The 23,956-nt window shown below is 38.9% G+C and overlaps 1 protein-coding gene across 8 annotated transcripts in view; it reads right to left on the minus strand.

The window, feature by feature from the left end:
- The window catches only part of MBD5 (methyl-CpG binding domain protein 5), a 150,406-nt gene that overhangs the window by 9,200 nt on the left and 117,250 nt on the right, over positions 1-23,956 (minus strand). For 5 of the 8 annotated variants that reach the window (XM_074910097.1, XM_074910095.1, XM_074910094.1 and 2 more), the window contains 4 exons: positions 13,761-14,789; positions 11,914-12,125; positions 8,991-10,199; positions 3,417-3,529 (listed from right to left, as the gene is read on the minus strand). In XM_074910097.1, the coding sequence (XP_074766198.1) occupies positions 3,417-3,529; positions 8,991-10,199; positions 11,914-12,125; positions 13,761-14,789 (2,563 nt within the window). The remainder of the gene's footprint in view (positions 1-3,416; positions 3,530-8,990; positions 10,200-11,913; positions 12,126-13,760; positions 14,790-23,956) is intronic. The other 3 variants (XM_074910101.1, XM_074910102.1, XM_074910100.1) reach the window with 3 other exon arrangements.

Here is a 23,956-nt window from a genome sequence, read left to right on the forward strand (position 1 = left end):
AGACAGAGAGACCTAGACTGTGTCAGGATGGAGACTGACTGGAACTGGAAAGGTGGTGGAACTCATGCATGAGTTCTTCCCTTAGTGGAGTCCTGTTCAACTTCCAACATGGCACACGTCCAATGGGAGACATCAGAGATGTCTCCCCCTGGGCTCGGCACTGGGGAGGCCGCCCCTCGCTGAGGGGGTTCAGTGTTGGGCCCCTCACCCCAAAAAGGCCATTGAAGGACTCGAGCGTGGCCAGAGAAGGGCAACGGAGCTGGGGCAGGGTCTGGAGCACAGGTCGTACGGGGAGCGGCTGGGGGAACTGGGGGGGTTCAGTCTGGAGAAGAGGAGGCTGAGGGGAGACCTCCTGGCCCTCTGCAACTCCCTGCCAGGAGGGGGCAGAGAGGGGGGATGAGTCTCTGGAGCCAAGGCCCCAGCGCCAGGCCCCGAGGGAATGGCCTCAAGCTGCCCAGGGCAGGGTCAGGCTGGCTCTGAGGAAGGATTTCTGTGCAGAAGGGGCTGTTGGGCCTTGGAATGGGCTGCCCAGGGCAGGGGGGAGTCCCCGGGATCCCTGGGGGGGTTGAAGAGTCGGGCTGAGCCAGCGCTGAGGGATCTGGGGGAGTTGGGAACGGTCAGGGGGAGGGTCATGGCTGGGCTGGAGGAGCTGCAGGGGCTTTTCCAACCTCGGTGATTCTGTGACCCTGTTCAAGTCTAGGAAGCCATTACTCAAACTTCATTTTGAAATGACAGTATGGATGCCAGAGGTGGCAATGGTAGGGATGGTAGATGGCACATTCCTGAGAGAAGAGAAGCCTGGCGTGGGAAATAACACAGAGAGGAACAGGAAACCACAGGAGGAGACACTGGTGTTGGGTAATGACCCTTGGAAGATGCTTCGCATGCAGTGGGACAGGAGAATGCTCGTGAACAGAGGAACACAGACACAGCTACGAAGCTTGGGAAGAACGAAGGTTGGAGCAGAGGCGGCTTTGATAAGGGAAGACTGGGCCTCCAGCTGACAGTCTTCTGGAGACTACAACGGGCTAGGTGAGGCAGCTGCTACATCATGACCTGCTGGAAGCAAGGCGGCACATGACTCAAACAAGAAGGGAATGGCTGATGGGACTGAGAAAGGTCGGGATGGCTCAGCAGTTTGTACTAGAGTGCATCTTCTTACAAGGCCCAGAATAACTGTGACAGCCTAGGAGTCACACCATGGCTCTGAGACATCCCCAAGGGAAACACTTTTTCTGCTACAGAAAATGCTTTAGCTCATACTGTTAGTTGAAGTTACAAAGCTTTGTGCAACAGAGCTAACACATCTGACTATGCTGATGAAATGTGCTACAACAACATCTTTTTCCGGTGTCTTGTTTAGACAAGAAAGTGAATACACAAAACACTTCCATTTTAAAAACTAGTACCTAAAGTCAGATTTACAATTCACAAATACTGGATTTCAGGAGCAACTTGAATTACATTCTATTACACCCCCATTATAATTCAGTTTTTAGCTTTGCAGACATTTTTAATCTTTAATTTTAATAATTTGATATTTAATACATATTATTGGAGATTGAGTCCAGACTGTGCAGTGAAAGAAAAAATAGGAAAATACACTAGGGCTGAGACAAGAACTGTAGGTGCATGAAGAATAATGCATGGAGCTAAGGTATCTGAATGTCATTTTGAGGACCTGGGTGCTAACCCCGCTCTGCTGAACACACTGCACCTATGTGATGGTAGTTCATGCTCTGCCAACATAGATTTACTCCACGTTTCTTTACCTATAACTTCTTTACTCTATAGAAGTGTTCAACTTGATGTCAGTAGATGATAGACCTAAGTGCTGAGTACTTGTACAGGTAGGAAACAGAAATAGAGGAGTATTCTACATGTAGCAATTACATGTAATGCTCAATGTTTTAAAAAATCTGGACCTGTGTGCAACAAGATACTACAAGATACCAGAAAGAAGACCATAAGGAGATTAAATTTTTCAGATAAATTCACAATAGTACCCAGGAAAAAGAGGAAGGGTCAATAAAGAAATACCCAAAGATTTTAACTATGAAATAAGTAGAAGTAGAAATATGAAGAAAAACCCTGTGAGGGCTGAGAAGAACCTTACAGAAGGGGCAACTGTGTGCCCCAGGCTGGCCGGGGTGTTTGTTACCTCCTGTGTTTCCTTATGGGCAAGCAATGGGGCAGAACTTGCCAGGCCACAGAAAAAGGCCACTGGATTCAGTGGAACTGTCCCCTGCAGTCTGCTAAATATACAAATGCAAATCAGAAGATGGGAGTTTTTCTTAACTTGAACTGCTTATTTCAACTTTAACACCTCTTTAAATTTGCTCCTGGTGTCACCTTACTTGAGTCACGTATTTCACTTCAGGGACATGAGCAAATAAACTGTGGGGAGTTGCCAAAAGCACTTCTATGTTCTCACTGCACACCCTTAAATCCCAGCAAGATATTTTGAGGATGATCTTGGAAAAAACAACTACCAACATTGTCTCATTGGCATAAAAAATATTTCTCTGAAGCACCGCGTGACATATAAATAGAAGAAAAGCTTACACCTTAAAAGGAGTTGAAGAAAAATAATTATTTAATTCCTTTAAGCCTGTTTGTGATGCTGAAGTACTGCAAGCTGACTTTAAATTCTCACAGATTCAGAGTAATGTATTTTCACTGCAACAGTAAATAAGCAATAACATCCTAGAACAAATCCAACCACAGTACAAATTCTACTTTTCTATCCTTTTATAGCTGTCCAGATTTTTTTTTTTTTCTCCTAAAGTCAACCATTTTCCTCCTTTTGTCTCTGCTGATGCTTCATGTCCTAATACTTACTGTTTCATGGTCTTTCTATCCTTGTATATTTGTAAATAAAAACTAAAAGGCGAGATAAAAACCCGAGCAGTTCATACATGTCTGACACAGAGGGTAAGGAAAGCTCTGCACTGAGCCCCTTGTCTGGTTAAATACACCCAGACCTCATAAATTCCGAAATGCTTTTCAGCAATGGGAAATAAACTGAATTTATCTGAATAAACCTGTGCTCTGCCTGCAGCAGCAGCTGCCAGAGGGAGAGGGAAGAGATAAGAAGGGCAGATCTTGTTAAAAAGCGTATTTGGTCAGAATAGTTTTGATGTAATAACTTTTTTTTGCTGTAAATTAGAAATCCTACACATGAAAGCTCAAACAAGTAGGCTGACATTTTACAAAGGCTACTGTAAATATCAGAAGATGCAATAAAAATGCAGATATCAAAGATCTCGGATGATTATCATAACCGACACAAGGAATTCAGAAAATTAACTCTTCAGTTTGGCTAGTCTGCTGAGCTCCCCAAAATGAGAGAGTCTTAGAAAGCAAAAGAAATTAATTATTCCATTTCACTGGTAAATAAATGAGCATTTACTTACTTTCTGTTCCTTTTTCTGGCTCGGTTGTAAGCTTCTAGACCTTCTGTTAGTGTCTTCAACTTCTCTGGCTCCACCTGAGTGAAGGTATGAACACCAAACCACATTACCCAGACCTGCAATTATTAAACACCGCTTTTACTTTACTGCTAGACATGCATTATTACGGAGCCTAATTTTCACTGCATCCATAAGACACTAACCTTCCCAGACAAGAACAGCTGAACGTCTGGCTATATACACCCCCTCATACATATATGTATATATTACAATTTCTCTAGATGTCCACACCACTAGCAACAGAAATACAAACAACAAAAACACGACAGTCAGGACAACAAAACTAAGAAGGAGAAGAGTATTTTTAAAACCTTGTTTGGCTTTATATTATTCATACGAACACTGTTGTTAAAGTCTCATATTCTGTACTCACATTTTACAAATGTCTTTTACACCTTAGAGACCACCCTGGAATGAATTAAAGTACCAAGTTGCCTAGTACACACGATACAATTTTTACAGACGCCATCAACACAAAAGCGTTTCACATCACCTCAAATTTCTGGGTATTTAAGGCCCCAGTTGAACAATGCTGCTAATGGCACGGCCAGATTCATTCCAATTTCAGAAGAGTCACAGGATGTGCTTAAGTTAAAAGCCTTAAGGCCTTAAAAGGGGGACGGGCAGGATGACAAGCTTTATTTATGCATTATGAATCTATGAGTCTTAACTAGAGCTCGCTTTAGCCAGCTAATTTATTAGTCCTGAAAAAGGTCTTTTAAAATTTTTTTTTACTTAAGCACATACTTTAGCGATCTGCTGAGTCAGGAATGCATCTGAGCACAGGCTCAACACGGCTGCTGAGCTGGTATTTAAAGTACTTTAACTGGAAATTTCTCTTGAAATCAACCAGAATTATGATCTTTTAAGCAATCGGGACATAAACTGCTGCATATAATCACTGGCACCACTCAGTAGGTACCAGTTAGTAGTTGTATAAACAATATAAGCAAGAAGAAAATGAATTATATCATCTATATGATGTTATCATTTGCATTAGTCCACTCAACTCTGCATACTATTTTGATTTGGCTCAGTCATTTCTGCTTGTAAAAACAACAAAAAAAAGGCATTTAAAACACATCAATTTAACAAAAATGGATAAATTCCTTTTTCCTTGGCAGTATTACTACATTTTGCTTGACTTATTTTTTAATCTTCGCATAACTTAACAAAAACCTTATACAGCATTTGTTTCATTAAAAAGTACAGCTTGTTTTCTGACACATGGAAATTAATTCTATAAATACAAATTTATTAAGCATGCCTATATACAATCTGAAAAAGAAATTTAAATGCAAATTCCCTCTAAACCCAGCCTTTCAATTCCTAAATAATTTATATTCACAAGAAAACTGAATTTTAGACGTGACAACGTGAAGTTAACGAGTGAGCAAGTTGTCAAAAACTCTAGAAATAAGGCCCAATAAACTACATGTTTAGACCAAATTTCACATGTCTTGAACTTACGCGTCTGAAAATTAAATCGGGGAATATTGCCATTGCAGGAACTTACAAGACAAGAGTCATTAATGGTGAAACCTGCACATGGCGAGGGAAGATTTTTATTTTCATGAAATAGATTCAATTATGCCACAGATTGTAGCGCTCTCCCCTTAAAACTGAGTTTGCTTTTAATACAAGACTGCAAATAATTCAAGCGAGTCCTTTCCTAATCAGACTTTGGAAAAATACAAATGCATACATAAGAAATACTATCTACTTAAAACCTGTGGGGCTTTTCTAAGGATAAACGTGAGTAGAAAAGGCACACAACACTCATAGAACGAGCAAACCAGCTGCAGAAGATTACACATGACATCTCCTACATTAAACCAGTACTATCAAGGCAATGTTACTGCCTGCAACACTGCAACACTGAAGCTCAAGCCTTCATTTTTAGAGCAAGCTTGAAAAACAGCTAAAGGAGAAACTCCTATTTTTCAAACTGAACAGAATTAAAGGGCAAAACCATCCTCATCTTGATCCTTTACCTTGGACACTCTACTATGTGACAAGAGTTGTCATGAAAGCTAAATTGTTCATGATCCACACCCCCGATACATAAGTGACTGTAGGGAACAAACTTTGGGAAGGGTTGTATACGCCTGCCATCAGATGTGTAAGAAAGTTCAATGGTAAATATTTTTATGAAGAACTAATATCATGTTTGGGTAACAAGGGACTTAAGCAACAAAAAGGAATCAATATTTTCATTATTGGCCTTTTGTGATGGTAGAACTAGCACTTTCCTAAAGTAGTACCCCACTGCTAACATAACACGGTATCAGAAGCAACTATAACCAATATATTTGAATTAATTCTATCATATGCCTTGATTTACGATAAGCCATTACAACACTAGATAATACATACAAATGGGATTTTCAGGACACTGATAAATCACACCTATTATTATCTGTAGAACTATGAAAAACTCAGTTTAAAAAGCCTAGCTGGCTTTCCTAGTTGATGGAAACTGCTACTGAGAACAATACTTTGTAAGAATCTCTACGAAATGCACTACCAGGCAGCTACGGCTCACACAAACCCTTTGACTTTCACATTGCTGCTCTCAAACCCTTGTTCCTGTTTAGGTGGTTTGATTTGGATAATAATCAAATTAATTACTTAATGAAATACACATCCTCTGGTTTAGGATGCATGTCGTTTCAGGCTTGCTCCTTTCCTTTTCAGAAGTTTCTGGTGCTACAGCTGGGCTTCCCTTGGGTTCCTCTTTAATTTTTCCAATAGCCAAAAAGCAAGTGTTCATTCGGAAACCAAAGGTGCAATATTCCTCCCTTCTCCTGTTGGGGAAACACCATTCTAGCTGCTCTTCAAACAGAAGCATTATTACATTTAATACCCAAAGTCTTTTAAATGGAAACAAAAATCAAATTAAGTATGATATAAAGAACAGAGAATATACAAAGTACCATGAAATCCCAACAGCACAGAAAAATTAATGTTACAATATAGGAGGTTAACATTTGATTATACAAATACCGTAAAAGATGTTTTAAGAAAGCTCCACAGAAAATAGAATTTTCAGCACTGCTGCTAGTGACTCCCACCATGAATAGTAAGTAACCTTTCTGGATATTTTGGAGAGCAGAATTTCTGAAGACCATTTGATTTTCAAGATTATCTCTTTTTTGGTTTTCAAGGTGTGGGGTTTTTTTTGGTTTGTTTTTTTGTTTGGTGTGGGTTTATATTTTTTTCCCTCTCCGCCCCCAGCTTTTTGGGGTGGGGGATGCCTTTTTTCTTTTCTTCAGACCACGCTGCCCAAACATCTGAAGAACGTAGCTGTACAACAAGTTACAGGAGCGTCTGAGCGTGTGTGCAGAATGCCACTGTGCGCAGGAGTTCCTGCCTACCGTCAACTAGAAACCGAACTATTAGCACATGTACATTTTCACCTCTTTCATATCCCTCTGTATCCCACCTTTCAGCCCCAACTCCTGACCTCTGGCATGGTACAACTGTCATTCATTCTGTAATTCTCATTAGAAAAAATCTGACTTCTTTCTTTTTTTTTTTTTTTTTAAATTTAAAATTATTACTATTAAATTAAAGGCCTTCTGATGCAAGAGGTATTCATTACGTGGGAGTTCCTGATGAAGAACTTGAACCAGTCTCTCTCGCTGCCTCCACAAGTGCCTTGACAGTACTGCATGAGCCACAAGGTACCCATTTCCAGTTAGCTTCCCTGTTGTCTGTGCTTCAGTATACAATAAAATCTGTGTCACTGAATACAATATCACACAATGCTTATATAATGTACATAAGAGACACAAAATTCAAGGCGGCGGGTTTGCACAAGAGCAACTATACATTCTGGTAGCCACAAACTGGAGAGTAAACTTACAAAATTGTTAAGGAATGCAAATGAAAAAAACTTCACTTCTTTACAAAAGTTATAAAAAATAAGCTCTTAAAATGCACCTCAACAGTCATACAGACACAGATACACAGTTTTGTGAAGCTAATACATAAATGCAACTCTGAACATATCTGCAGCGTAGGAGATGTAATCCTAATTCATGTGGGACAGGAATAGCGTACACCTCATTTTTCCAGTTTTGTTTAATCTTTTATAGTTTGTGCTCTGTCTTATTTGCTTATACTTTACAAACTGACTTGTAACTTGAGAATCTCACCTTTATAAGGAATGAGCTCTTAAGCATTCGAATTTCTCTATAAAGTAAATACTTTTGTTCAGCGTAGTCAGGTGGGCTCTTTGAAACCTTTGTGGCTAAGGAGATCAACAGAGAAGCCACCTGTAAAGGAAGACTAAAGTTCTCTTGAACTAGGGTTGGAACCATTCTGGCCCAACGTCACCCCACAGTTATTTATAGCGCCAACGCATCCAAGACACGTGGACTTTTTGGGGCAATTACATTTACCATGGATTATGATTATGAACTGCAGGAACACCAGCAGTGCTTACACTACAGATACACCCGTTCCAGCTCAAGAAGTTCCTGAGCTCTGCAGGGGTGTTGGTGAAGAACAACTCCTCAACATGTGCTTGTACTCCTTCCTCTGGATCTCTGCTGTTGGCCAAATTTGGGGGAAAAGAATACTTTGATCCAACCCACTACCACTGTTCTTATGACTTGTCGGGCAACGTACCAGGCAGGTATATGGGGGAAAAAGACACAATTTTTAAGTGGTTCAATTTCTTTGTGTCAGAGATAAAATGTTATTATTTCATTAGATCTTTCCTTTCTGCTACATCTTTTTAAAATTTGCATTTTATAAAGCGGCACTTAAAAATATTTATGTATAGAAGATGTGAAATATCTTAAAAGACCTACAGAAATATAATGCTATACAAGTAGTGGAGACCAGAATTTGAAGTATTTATCATAATAAAATAACCAATAACTCCTTGATAACTACGTTCTGTATACTCCCCAACAATCATATATGATTTGTTGACAAAAAAAAAAAAAGATTTTAGTATGGAAGAGCAAATTGGAATGCTTTCCTCACTATTGAAAGATGGTCAAAACCTCCTTTCAAGGTGAAAATGCATATGCATCTCCCTCTTAAAGAGGGTATGTGTCAATCAGCAAGATTTTACTTAGTACAGACTCCTCAATCTGATTAGATCACTTTTCCATTTTGCAGTTTTCAACACTTTTAGATATCTCCGTATCAGTTTTTTTGGACACAGCCAGAAGTTCGACTAAATACACAACGTAGGTTAAACAGTTTCATGTTAACAACATTTTTGTTCAGCAAGTCTTTCATGCACAAATTAGTAAAGCATAATCAAGCCAAAATATCAGCTGTTTTCACGACATCGGTAGAAGTTTCTCATGAGATAACTACGAGTAAAATTCAGTTCTGCAAGCTATAGTTATGAAAAAAAGAGGAATTTGTACTACTAAAATAAGAGACAAAGAATAAAATAAAGAATGGACCGAGATAGTTTTGATAAACATTTGTATGAGCATATGTACATGTGTAAATAGATAGATAGATATGTGCATATATATATAAATATACCTTCCCCTCCTCAGCGTTTTGTTGACATGAATTGTGAACGTCTTCTTCTCTTACTAGTTTTCCAGGCCATGAAGTCAGTCCTTTGATTTGGCCCCAGACCAAGTCGCCAACATTAAACGTCCTCGGCCTGTAATGTATCAGCTCATTTGAAGAAGGGGAATCTGGGTTCCTTAGGTCATCTTCACTACTGATGCTTTTAGCATCTGAAGGGCTAGGCACACACCCATTAATGCTTTTGGCATTAAAATCTCCATTGTAATGGATATAGTCTTTAACTAACGAACTTTCCAAGCTATTTGAGGAACTTGGAGATTGCTCTTCCAGAATCAGGTCTTGTTTAGAAGTGTTCAGCAACTCCCCAAACCCTCTGTTCTGCTGAGGCCTATTTCCGTTTATGTGTGCACATCGTTCCACAGTGTTCTCCAGTCTTTCCTTAAAACTCATCATAGTTCTTTTGTAATTGTTATACCTGAAATTCTCCTCCAACATTTTATCACTTTGACAGTTTCGCTGTGATAACAGTATCTGATGCTGCTCGCCTTGTAACAATGGCAGTGTGGAGATGTTATTGGGCCTTTCGTGACAAGGACTACTATGGATATGGGTAGAGTGGTCTAGAAACTCATCACATTTCCACCTATTTATCTCACTGACAGGACTTTGCTCCCCTTCCCACTGTTTTTTGGGTGTGTTACAACTTGTTGATTTGTAATACTCATACCCATCCCCTTCACTCGAATTTTTACCGTGCTCTGAATTCTTCAGTATTCGTGTTCCTCTGGTGTTCCTTATCCTCCCTTCATGATCAGAAACGGCAAGGTTTCTTCCATGGATGACTGCGCTGACAGCACTAGAAAGATTTAATGGGTCACCAATTGAGGCTGTGAAGGCACTCATGGCACTCAAAGCTGGAATGGGACTCATTTGTGTTGTACTGCTAACGGCAGTGGTGATTACTACTTGCATTCCTTTGCTTGCAGCATCTACAACTGCTTTGTAGATCGCGTCCACCGACGTATCACCCTGAGCAGCGACGTTGAGGTTATCCTTTGCCTGTTGTCCGAGAGATGGTTCAGTTCTTTGCTGCAAATCACAAGATGTTTCTTGGAAAGGAGGAAGCATTGTGTTGGAGCTCTCAGGAACCGGTGCCATTCCCATTTGAGTGATCATTCTTTTGTTTAGGACAGCAGCATCTTCCTGCATTCTCACCTGGAAAAAGTAAGAGAAAAAGATGGAAATGGCTATTCTGCCTGAAGTTCTGTTTCAACAGACAAACTTAGTTTTCATAAAATGGTGGCCAGGGTGAATATCTGTTGCAGTACATCATTTTATTTTGGTTATACATCAGTTTAATGCTGAACAAGCTAGATAGAAAACAAAAAAAGCATAATTTAGAGGAAAACAAAAACACTGGCTCTTACACTTTGCCTCGTGGATCAAAACAGATGCCTTGCATAAAATGATACAACCTACCATGCACTGCTGAGACTACATTACCATCTCTGAAAGAGTCTTTTCAGGGATTTCCTCTTCTGATTGAAGTACAGCACTCTCCTTTTTTCTCTCAAGCCCTAAACAACTCCACCAAGGTCAACATATCTGTTCTCAACTACTCTCTTTTGTTCCTTCCCAGACCCTAATTTTGCTTCTTCCTTCCCTAACGACTCTTCTGGGCAACTTGTACACTCCTCACTCAATTTCTGGAATGTAGGCTATCACTGTCCTTTTGGAATTGGCTAACATTTCCGGTTTTTCCCTTTTGGTTATGTGCTTCTCTCGTGAGATCTCTTTTTACTTCAGTCCCTTGTAAACCATGCCTGCATCCCTTTGCATTGCAGCTGTAATGTCAGGCACTGCCATAGTAAACTGTAACCTTCAGATTAACTGTGCTTTTTGTATTTCTTGTCACATATGTAGGCAGTGAAGACGATGTGAAGAATAGTGCTATAACAAAAAAACCATAAAAAAACCAAGGGTAAAATATTTCCAAAAGCTCCTTTAAATAGTTACTATTTATATAACTGAGAATTTGAAGCAAAAAATACTGAGATAAAGCCAGCAAAATTCATACAAAACCAAGAAGAGGTAATAGGCAGTTAGAGGACTGTGATTTTGCAATAGCAGTGAAACGTCTACACTGAGAAAATGACACGTCTTCTTTTTCCTTCGTAAAGGGTAAAAGCACTTTCTGGTGCTATCTGCATGCTTCTGTCTTCACGTCCCGAGTTCTGCAGCAAGCAGGGTAATACTGAATAATAATAAATACGTCTTTTAGCTCTGGGTCTATTACCTGTTTTGGTTGCTATGCTTCCTGTCAGTGTGTTACTTTGACAGTTCAACTTGCATTATGAAGAATTGTCTATTTAAGTGGATAGCAGGAAGGGATCATTTTTGCACAGTTTGTCATTGTATATTCATTCTAATGCCTGTTTTCTTCAGTCTGTACAATCCACGTCACAGCTACTAGCTCTTCCACTCAGCTGCAGTGGAATTACAAGAGGACTGGTACACACAGTCACGTATAATCATTTATTAAGTTTCTAATTACCGTGAAGTGGTATCAATACTTATTTCTCACCACTGAATTGTTAGAGCTGTCTAAAAGGGAATTTATGATCATTTCTGCAGCATGGAAAACGGTTTTGCTAAAAAATTGTCAGAACACATAGAGCATTTTTTTTTTTTTTCCAATACATGCAGCACAACTCTTTCCAAAGAAACGATACCCAATTTCTATGGAAAAAGGTATAAAATTTCAGTGACAAATGTTACTGATTTGCAAAATCCAAACGCTACTGAAAACTGTATACGTTGCATTGTCTTAATCACTCAGCAAACAAAACCCCTCAAACTACAGAGGATATAATTTTACCTACGGAGAGTTGCACATTTGTTTGAATATTGAGTTAATTTTGCTTTCTACCTGGAAATTTTGGAACAGACATGCCATGGGGTTTGGGTTGTTAGCTGGGCCAGGAATTGGGGGCTGGCCTTGAAAGCCCTGCATGTTCTGATACCCCTGGAGAAGGTGCTGCTGCTGCTGATTTGAAGGAAACATCTGATTGTTGTTTAATAGTGACTGGAGATGACTCAGCTGATGGTTATTCAAAGCAGTGTTTATAGATGACATGTCACCTGTAATTCAAACACAGGGAAAAAGAAGTCAGTATAGTTTTCAACAGTCAGGAGGAATTTCCTTGACTCAAATTTTAACTGACTGCTAAGCAAATGCCTCTGTAAAACAACACTTTCTCCCTTCAATCTTCTATGGAATGGTCCTCAAGGCATGTGTCTCCTACTCTTTATTCCTTTATTTCTTCAGTATTGCTTCTTTTGCACGTCACATCTATCTGGACTCTTTCTAAAGGTTTCTGACATGACTGTCTTTGCCTTTGGAAGGGTACACAGCCAAGTATGGCAGAATGAGCTTCTACGATAGTCAGTGTCTTGGAATCTGACTCTTAGTTTCCAAAGAAAGACTGTTTCAAAGTGTACTGGGGTGGTGAGGGGGAGGAGGAGAGAGAGAGAAAGAGAAAATAATTTTAAAAACTCAACAAAATTAGGTTTTCATTAACCATGACAAAATAAGATGAGCTAACTGCAAATGAGCAAAGGGTTTTTGGCTCACAGTCAAATGTCAGCCAACACTCTAAACAATTTTTTTTTTTTTTCCATTCTAGACAAACCACTGTATTCATATCTTGAATTACGTGGAAATCTCACTTTACATGAAAATCATAGTTCTAGTAAAATAAACACACTGTTGAACCTGACTTTATCAAATAATAAAGCTTTAAAAAGTATGTATTTTTTTAAAAATTAAAAGCTCACGGTTTTCTTTAAAATGCCATTTGCAGAATCATTGATTACTTGTCCTTTACACGGAAGATGTAGAGTTGAGTTCACGATAGCCATTTAGTAGGTAAGTATGAGGTATTGTTAAAATACTTATCAGCTCTTTGCCACTATTTAATTTTCTACCAGTCTGTTAGATTATACAGACCAAACAGCAGAGGAGTACTAACTATATTACTATTCTTGGTAAAAATCATCCAAACACCCAGGAGAAAAAAAAACCCCTTGTATTTAAGGACTTTTTAATCACTTGTTTTGGGATGTGTTTGTCAAATGAGATACCCTGGGTTTCTAAACTACAAGCTAAAGTAAAAAAAAAAAAAAAAGAAGAAAAAAATATAAATATACAAGGGCTGGAAGGGCAACCTTCCTCTTTGAAGTTGTGCAAGGACCTGCTTTGAGTGCTTTACGGATTACTTTATGGGGAGTGTGCTTATGGTTTTGGCACCTTTGATTCATTTGGAAAAAAGGCACTTGGCCGTTTTTCATCTATTGCACAGCCACTCGTACTAACCCTGTGATGCCACATGCACTTGAAATGAAACACTGCATCCCAGAGATGCACCTGTGCTTCTACTAATTGAAAAATTAAACAAGTCCAATTGCTTACAGAATGTTAAGGTGTACATAGTAGGTCTAGGTGGCATCAGAATTAAGAATGGAATGTAAAATAATTTCCAAAACCAGTATTAAGTGTTACTGAATTAAATTAGAATGTATTTTCAATTTCTTACAATAACAGTTATGTTTTTCCTCAATAAACAAGCTGTAACATACAAAAGCCTTAAAAAAAAAAAAAAGTATGATAACGTGGAGTCTTTAAAAATAGAAACTAGAATCCAAAACTCCCCCTCCCCAACCCTCTTTCTTTTTTTTTTTTTTTTCCTTTTATATCTGTGAAGAAATTGAACTTACCAAGCAGACCTGTCCCCAGTAGAGGGTTAAGTAGCTGTGGCACCACAGAGTTATTGTTGAGTTTAGCTGGACCAGATGTACTCCCAGCATTATTAGATATGTTCAGCAATGTTTCTGCCATTGACACCACTGCTGTCCCACCACCCAGGGTTGAGACAGACAGTGCTGCCACTGCTGATGATGTAGTGGTTGTGGTAGTGGTTGCTTGGGAGGAGGTGGCTATGGAAACCTCTGGATGATTAGCGGTGTTGCCCGATGCAGAGTTCAGGACACCTCCCACCAGCTGGGGATTCAAGGCCATTAATGCTGAGGCCCCAGACACAGCTGGGAGGAGCAGGGGGTTAGAAGTAGTGTCAGTGCCTGAAAAGCTGGGTATAGGGTTGCCCAGGGGGTTGGTTAAAAGGGTCTCCACCCTGTTGCTTTCTGACTGATTGCTTGGCAAATGGTCAGGTGGGGCTGTCATCTGTGTTACTGAGGGTAAAGGGTTATTTTGCTGTTGCAACAAATCTGAGATGGTCAGATTGAAAGATGGTAGGGGAAGCATGGCAGCTGCTTGGGCTTGGTTCTGAAGGAGGGTTGCTAGAAGCTGAAAATGAACAGGTTGCAATACCTGCCCATCCACGTCACTGGAGAGAAAAGCTAAAGCAGCATTTACATTCGGGTTGAGAAAACCTAAAGGGTTGAGGTTGACCTCAGACTTGCCTTCTCCTGCTGAAGGCTGTAGTATATTTAATAGATTCTGGTTTAGGAGATGTTGCTGATTCACTGGCAAAGAGATAGGTAGAGAATTGAGGAGGTTTTGATTCAAAGAATGTGGAAGATTGTTGTTTGAAGAGCTGTTCTGCGGGAAATGAAGCGAGTGTTCATGGCCAGCAAAAGGGAAATCGCTCCCAATGGGCAGCTGGCTCTGGAGTGGGTTTCCAGCTGCAGTAGTGACTATAACACCATCCTGAAGCACAGATGTTGTCTTTGTGATGGCAGGTTGGCTGGTGCCAGCTATGGCTATTGATGATGACGGTCCTGAACCCCCTGCAATGCAAAAGAACAGAACTATTAATAGTATACTGCCTGCTGGGAGACATCAAAGTTATAAAGTAACTAGGTTAATCCAAAACAGTAATGTTTGATACCCACGCACAGGGGAAAAAAAAAAAAAAAAAATGTTTTGAGCATCCAGACTTGCGTAATTCTAAAATATGAATGAATCTGCCATCAGCTACTTCAGACACTGCATGCTGTGCCATGTCTCATCAGAAATTATTTAACCATACACTTGTATTTCCCTTAGATTTATTCTGAGTGGGGATATAATAGGATTTCATTCACCACGTATATTGATTAGCATAAACCTAAAAGCAACCATAACTTAATATAAGTCAGTCATGGACCAGTATGAAATTAACTACAAGGAAGAAGGATCAATGGAGACATGAATGACGTTGGGTGAGAGTGTAAGCACATGATCTAAATGTAGATGTGAACCTTATGCTCTTCTGTTTCCAGCTCTATTCCGTTAATGGGGCTTTGGACATTTGTTATTAAAGCATTATTTTGGACTCCCAAAGAAAAAAACACAAGGACGATGATTACACGTCAGGATGATGCCTATGAGAAAACCTAATGAGCAAAATACATTATGGTCAAGGTAGGTTTGCATTCTGAACAATTCATAAAGAAATAAAATGTCAATTGGGGGTGGCCTAGTCATATTCATCACTTGGCATGAAAAGAAAAAGACCAACTCGGTAGATTTACTGTGAGGGGTTACATGGAAAGAGTGAGAGAATAATAGAACTTTATTTGGCTATATTTATACCCCTTTACCAAAGTTGAAATATAAAATAAATTATTCATTGTCTTTCACTTAAGGCAGAGTCTTGAATTGTGGTCACACGCAGAAAATGTAAGAGAGGAGACTAGGAGAATTAAAGCAAGTGAAATTGCCTTGAACTGTGCCTTCCTACTTTATTCGTTGCAATTCATCGGAGAACAAACATTAAAAATATGTATTAAAATTACATACTGCACGTATATAAAACTATATAATTATAAATGCATTTAACTATGGTTTTGACGTAATAAAATAACTTTCCATTCTCAGCTGCCCTGCGAGTACGGCTCACATGACAGAGATCAGAATGTATCAATTATCAGAAAGTATCAATTATCATTTTTTTAAACAAATGCTCTTTGAAAAGCAACGTGCAACTATGCTGTTAACCGGTAAGAACAGAATCAAATCTTTACATCGTTTGTAACTTAAAAGACCATTTTTCAAGTACTGTAATGTAATGACAACTCGAAAAGGTACAAAATTAACACAGCACACGAGGCACTGCATTGAATTTGTGAGAAGAAAGATCACACCTTCTCTCCCAGGTACCATTATCACATTTCAGTACAAGAAATTAAATAATAAATTAACAAAAGATAAAGTAAGAACAAATTGTAATTATAAAGCAGAGGATATCCTGTTCTGGTGTGATGAGAAATATGTTAACAAAGCAATAAAAGCAGTTTCACGACAAGAACGTTTCTCTAGGCAGCAGTTTGAAACAAAAAGCCAGATATGCACTTGAGGAACAAAAACCCAACCGTGCACTGAAAATGTATGTCCCACTGGATTTCCACTTACACTTTGGTGTCTAACATTTCAGATCAGGCAGGAACGGTGAATCTCTATATCTGGACACCTCTGGGCCTGGCAAATGCCTCAAATACACTGAGAAACTGTCCCCCACACCCCCCCTGGCTTTCTAGCTCAGCAGTACAGGTTCCCAAACGATAGACACCTTCCCAATAAAAGTCAATAAAAAGCTGCTAATCAGACAAGCTGCTCAGAAATTATTCCAAATTAAGATGAAGCTAGTAACAGCAAACCTACTGGTAGAGATCAATGAAAAGCACAGCTACGGCACGTGAGTTTGCTTTCTGCCAGCGTATCTGTCCTACTACTGGTTACTGGAGAGAAGCCACCTCTGGCAATGCCTCCAAAATGAAACACAGCAGAAGAAAAAGAAAGATTCTCTCAAGCACGTGTTTACACATCAAGGCATACGTGACCTACTGAGATGACAAGTTAAAAAGATTTTTTCATGCGCGTGCACCTTTTTCTTTCCTTTGAGTATTTTGCTAATTTTGTAAATAAGCCAATAGTAAAACACAGTTCATACAAATGAGCAACATAGCGTACAGTTAAATTCAACGTGTATGTTTACTATTTATTTTTATCATACAACCATAAACTCTGGCTACTCAAACTCAATTACAAAAATTCCAGGGAAGCTAAACTAAAACATAACTGCACATCTTCCTTTTTTTTTTTTTTTTTTTTTTTTACTAATTTCTGAAATATTTTAAACTGCACTTTTAGAAAAATAATAGAAAAGTCTTTATGATCTTTGTGGCTAGAAGCAAATTCTTTTTGTTTCACCAGAGAAAAGAAAACATACCCAGTTATAATAGTATCAACCTCTCATGTCAGGCTTGTAATGGATCAGTATGTTACAGAGCCCACAGCTCTGTACTTATTATTAACTGTACACTTTATTAACAATAAGATACACATCATTAACTATCAAGTAACTGCTCACAAAAAAGGGAATTTTCAAATTTTTTTGTTTTGTTTGAATCAGTATCCAGAACGGACACTCCAAGGATTTCAATATTAGGAAAAGTCCCAGAGAACAAACTACAGATTTAAGAAACACCTTTCGAAAGTCATTCCTACATGGCTTTAACAGAGGAATCTGCTGAACCACTCAAATGACACAAGATGGATGCCTACCGTCCTTAAAAATACATCAGGCCTCTTAAATAATGTTGGTTGAAAAATTGCTTACTGAACCAAAACTGTCACTGCACTTTGAGACACACTTAATGTGAGTCTCTCCAGTTGTAATCTAGTTTAAAATGGCCAGGTAATACCCAAACATCATCAGATGGCCATTCCTCTCACTTGTAAATAACCTTCCACATAAAATCTTACTGTCATATAGATAAAAGCAGGCTACCATCAGCTTAGCCTGACCTGCAGGAATACTCTGATATACTGGACCTTCTAAGGCATGAGTTCGTTTCAGGCAGTATTTTTTTTTTTTGGAAACTCTTTACTCCTGCAATAGGGAAAGAGATACACAAGCTTTTTCCTTGGTGGCTACAGAAAGCTTCCCTCACTAGCACAAGTTGTATTCCATGTGTTAAACAGCACATGGATAGATTTTTAACCCAGGCATGAGGAAAAGTATTCTATATATAGCACTCTCCTGAATATAAAACCTAATTTTGGTATTTTCATGTGGATCTAATCTCTGTTTCTAATTTATTGATGATCCTATTTTCCATTCCACTCAGGGAAATGACCACATGGAAGAGTATTTGGCGTGAAGCAAACCTCTAACTTGTAAAATTGTTGCTAGGTACAAGCACTGCTGTTTCCTAACCCCTGTCAAACACCACTTCTGGAGATCTAACCTGAGAGGTCCAGAGTGCATTCAACACTTGCCCTTTCTCCAGATTAATTAGGCAATTAATTAATTGCTACTGGGGGAAAAAAAAAAATCTTAATGAATTCTGAGTAGGAGGAAGAAAATATGTCCTTATGTCAATGCAGACTTGAGAAATTTGGGAGTTGAAGAGGTGATGGGCAGCCAGGCTTCATCAGGAAAAGAAAACACAGACAAATATCCCCCCCCCAGCTTCTGTTAAACTTGCCTCACAGGAAGACACAGTAGGAATTGGTGTAGAAATGTCCTGAACTGGGTACTAGCTAATACAGTATTTCCAACTGCATTCTGGGACAAATTATTATCAGCGACAGACTGAACTGACAGAACATGATTTCTGGATCTCTTCCAAAATACCATCTCCAACGAGTCAATATTCCAGATGAAGAAATGCATGCACACCCATTCTCATTAAAATATAGTGCTGCTAGACATCTTCTGAATGTTTGGCCCCAATCCCAAAGACAAAATCTGTATTATTATTTCCCTTTTATAAAAGATGTATAATTTCCATAATTGTGATTGATAGTGCTGCATCAACAAGGTGCAGGAGACCATCTTCCTCTGGGAGGATGACGAGAGTCCTCAGTGAGCCTCTGAACTGTCCCTCCCCAGTTTCAACATGAAATCTCCAACATCCAGGACGAAGGTGAGCAGTCTTGTCCTTCTGGCTCACGAGGAGACCAGGTGCAATGAGAAGAAAACGATGCCCAGCATCGGCAGCGTGAAGATGTGAAGAATTCTCTGAAACAGCACGGAAAAACGTAACACGCTGCATCAAAGCAACGGTGTAAGCTACACTGTGAGTACAAGAGAGGGAAGTCCTAGTAAGAGGCCTGTCCTTTCAAACCAGGCAATAGCATCAAAGCACAGCAGCTGTGATCTGGAACTGACTCTGGATGTCTCTTGAGGTCTGTCCTTTATTCAAAGTGAAATCTAGACCTATACATTGTATTTACTAGAATTTTCAAAGAGGGCAGGATGATGGTGGAACCAGATGGTGGATGTCAGCTGAAAAAAGATCCCTATGCAAACAAGTTGTCTTGGCCAGCAGTGCCGGAAGGAAAACAGCACTGCAGTCCTGACCACTTCCATTTCCTTCGGGCCTGGAGAAGGAAGACAGCCAGAAGAAAAGAAGATGCACCACAGCACCAAAGACTTTCAACAGTGCGTTAGCTCGCCCAACACTCTGTCACGAAACAATACAAATTACTGTATCCAGGCTCCAAGATGACAGTTGGGAGATTTTTGATGAGAAATGCGGATGGGTGTTGAAAGCTGAAAGGAAATCACAAGTTTGATTCCAAGTTTCATAAAACCATGGTATTTTCAATCCTGGAAACCCAAGGCATTGTACATGTTAGCTCAGTAAACGACTGTCCTTCATAATCAGAAGCTCTTAAAAGTAGAATGAAAAAAAGATGAAGGAGTTAGACTAAAAGCTATAAAAGCCCAAGACAAACACCGGCTTCCAGCTCCTGCAGACTGAGATGCCTGCCAAAAGTTCTTCTGCCAGTTGTTGAAAAAAAAGGAACCATCTTTGTAATGCAGTGGAAGAAGAAATATCCAGAATGCTGGAAACGTAGATCTATTGTTCTCTTAGAGGGTCAAATAAATGTTCTGGGAGTGAATAAATGGAAATCGAACAGGATATACATGTTTAAAATTAATACTTTGCAACCTATAGTATTTTATTTATGAGCATTTTTATTTTGCTTTCTTTTGAAAGTGGGTTTATTTTCCTGCGTGAATTTTATCCGTCTACCTTTTCTTAAACGATTGCTTGACAGGTATTCTTAAGCAGATGCAATAAAATAATGGGTGTTATGAAATCAGTTTGTGTTCAAGAAGATTCACTATCCCTGCTCACTTAGAGAAATAAGACTGGAAGATATTTATATCTCAACATTGTCCTGTCATGAAAAGACAGGAACACATACGTACACATATGCTGTTGGGATGGTGGGATACAGTCAGAGGTCTATCTCATTTTGAGTCCTGTTTTTTAAACAATATCAAGACTTGAACAATACGAAGACTTGTACAGCAAGCTTCAATGGCTGTCCTCAGAAAGAAAAGTTGGGGTATGAGCTATCGATTTCAAACTAAACAAAGGAAAGAGTCAAAACCCATCTATCATTTCTGCAGCCGCGGCAGAATTGTGTCTGCATAAAAATATGTAGGAACAGTAATGGCTTCACACACTGTGAATAATGCTCAGCTTCCTTATAAACCAGACAATTCAAGCTGAAAGCAAACCATTGTAGTCTTCAGATGCCAGAAGTATTTCTACCAAATCAAAGAACACTAACTATATATGTATTTTCCTAAAAAATTGCAGTTAAAGCATACCAATTAGAAAATGATAATGCAAATAATATTTTACAATGCATTTCTCTGTAAGAAACTATCCATTATGTATTCTAGTTTTTCAATAGTCTCAACAGTACAGTGGAATAAAAGTAACTGATAAGGCAGGTGTATTAAGTACTTAAGAAACTTAAAAGTGCAGAACTTGCTCATTAACCGTTAACACCTAAAACATTTTAAGAGTTGAGAACAAATAAATCTTATAGATACCACTTTTTCAATTCTTACTTTTCTATTTATTCAATAAAAATGCAGCTAGCTTGATTTTATATTTGGTATTTTCTTTATTACTTTTTCAATATAGAACATTTCAAGTTTTTGAAATCCTTGTGAGAAACTCACATTTAACTCCTTGGTCGTGTAATGAACTTCATGCTAAACCCCCCACCACTTCTGTCTTCTCCTAGAGTAAAACTCAGTAGCTCTTGCAGAAGAAACCCGCACGATCCTTTCAAAAAGATCCAGCGAGAGTGGAGAGAGGGAAGTTTCACTGCGTATGCCTTAGCCTGAGATTATGAAGGTGTGAAAGTACCAAAGGTTACTTAGGCATTGTAATTACTACTATATCTCAAATGGTTTGTGCAACTTCTACCGCACAGGGTCACCAATCCATGCTCGAGGCCTCCAGAAGCTACTGCAATACTAATATGAAATAAGAATTAATATCACCTTAGAGATACGAACACACAGTTTGCATCAGTGGCAATATTGTTAAATTAACAATTTTAAGAGGCTTGAATTTCACAGAAGCATAATCGCTGATGGAAATGATACGACCTCATATTCCTTACAAATTTGAGACAATATGTTCTTGCTTTAACTACACATTCAATCACTTACCTATAAACTTAGAACCAAGTGCTATGCATTTTTTATAATTATATTCTCCCATTTTCTTTTTGGAATGGAAAACATTTAAGATGTTTATCTGGTATCACATTTATTATAGTGCTTTCAATTCCGAAGAAACCATAATTCAGCAGTTAACCACAAACGACTGTCAGGTGTTGCCCTTATCGAGATCGTGCACTCCCGTGAGACAAGAGAAATCACAAACAACGAACCAATAAATAAAACATCCTTCTCAGTCCAGCAAAACCAGTTAAAAATGTGGACTCCCTTCATATACGACACCCCGTCCACACAAAATGTGCCTTTCTGTGGAAGAGATCTAACTGCCTATCCATAACACCACGCTTATCACTGTAGCAGCTAACTGTATTACTATGACTACCAATGCCATAATGCTGCATGATCATTTTTTCTTTTTTTTTTTTTTAACTGACAATAAAACAGCTGTAACGTTGGCCCCATTCTTAATAGAGTTTTTCAAACTTTTCCTTTAACAGACTATTTTAAGGATGAAAATCACCCGAGGACTACAGCATGCAGTCTCTGCATCTTTTGAAAAGCGACTTAGCCAAGAATGAGTTTGTCAAAATTTTGAGGGAAGGGCAAAAAGCCCAAAGCAGTTTCTAGGAGAATAGAAATGCTTAAAATTAGGCTTTTTTTTGAAAAATATCTGACTGAATTTTGGTCTTGGCTCTTCTCTGTGCCCCTGCCTCTTCCGACTTCTGCATTTTACCATCACTGCTGTTTTTAAAACAACTTTGGGAAAACTATTCTTACGTGCTTAGCTGTTAACAGAAACAGAAGCAGCCTTCTAGTAAAAAACTGTCAAGACAACAGCATACAAATGAAGGAAATAGTCTTTCAGTGTTTTCTCAGCGCTTAGTCTGATCTCAGCACTTAGTCTGATCTCGTCCTGTATCACTCCCCCATTCACAGTTGTAGGAGATGCATTCCAGATGAGGTAAAACATTTTATTGCGAATTTGGAAACTAAAAATTCAACAAAAAGCATTATTTCTTTCAGTAGTCCCCACTCCATCCTCTAGCAAATTTTGGAGTTGCCCACTGGTTCTGCTTAAGAATATTTTCAGAAGATGGCGAGAGATAAATATGTATGATAAATCTCATATAATGAATTCAGCTTTTCTTCACAGTCATATCTTTAGTAAAATAAGACTCATCTTTCTGCATTATTTTATTATTCTTTTTTACAAATCCTCTGATTTTTATTAATATAAATTCCTAGGAAAATGTATGGCAGTTTAAACCCTCACCAAGTAAGAGTCTGGTTAACTAAAAAAGACTGTGAGTTACTAGCATATTCAAATGATAAGAAAAGAAGAACCCAAGCTGTGTGTCTAAGCAAGCGATGTGCTTGGTAAGCAGAGCTCAGCAGAGCTGAACTTCTAATCTTGGTGTTTATCTCAGAGGTAACGCCACTGGGATTCACAAACTAGGCACGACAGTGCCTGAAGGGCCCCAAACAGCGGGTGAATTCGGAGTATCGCTAATACACATCGACAGTATCAAGTTCAAGGACAAGGATGAAGGATGTAGTAGCAATGTTGGGCTCTACGTCACTCCACATCTTTCACGACAGAGCGCTGTCCCTGGAGCACGTGCCCCGGGATGCGGGAGAAGTGGCACGGGATCCCGTCACAACCCTCGACAAGCCAGCGCTCGGTTAGCGTTACCATTTCTGATCTTCACTCACCAAAACTCAACCAGCATAACATGTCTGATCTAGCTATAAATAAATTATTCCCACATTTCCTTTTTCCACTTCTACTAAAATTAGAAGCTTACTCATTGCAGCTCCCCGTACTAAACAACTGAGTTTAATTAAGTAGAGATTGAGCCGATTCCCAAGTTTTTCCAATTTGCTAGCACTTGCCAACAATAAACATTCATAAATAGAGGTAATTTGAAAACAAAAATCTATTCCACTTCCAAATTTTTCTTCTATTGTAAATCTCATGCTAGCAAGTATGTTTATACCGACTGCATAAAAGTCTATCATGTTAACAATTAAGTTTTACCTAATACGATTGCTGATGCCTACTAAGTCAGTAATTATTTCACGTTCAGAGAATGAGAGTGGTTTTGTGCATAAATCTTCTATCAAGACTTAAAAAGAGAAAATAAACGAGAATATTCATTTCAGTGGCAGGGTAGGGAGCAGACCTGACCTACCATGTATGTCTCATACCTGGAAACTTTATTCTTCGTGGAGAACACTTTCCCCATTCTTTACAGTTCTCATTTGAATAGAAAAATAACCATTTCTTTCCCCCAAAAAATAATAACAAGGGAAATAGGGTAGAATGTTGAAAAGCAGTTCCAGATTTAAATAACACTGATTCCTTATAATCACACCCCATCCCCCCCACTGGAGAAAAGTCCCTCTGTACATTTATATAAACACCGAAACCCAAAATCAATAGAACATTTCAACTGGCTTTATAATTAG

This window comes from Athene noctua, chromosome 7, assembly GCF_965140245.1.
Source record: "Athene noctua chromosome 7, bAthNoc1.hap1.1, whole genome shotgun sequence".
NCBI classification, from domain to species: domain Eukaryota; kingdom Metazoa; phylum Chordata; class Aves; order Strigiformes; family Strigidae; genus Athene; species Athene noctua.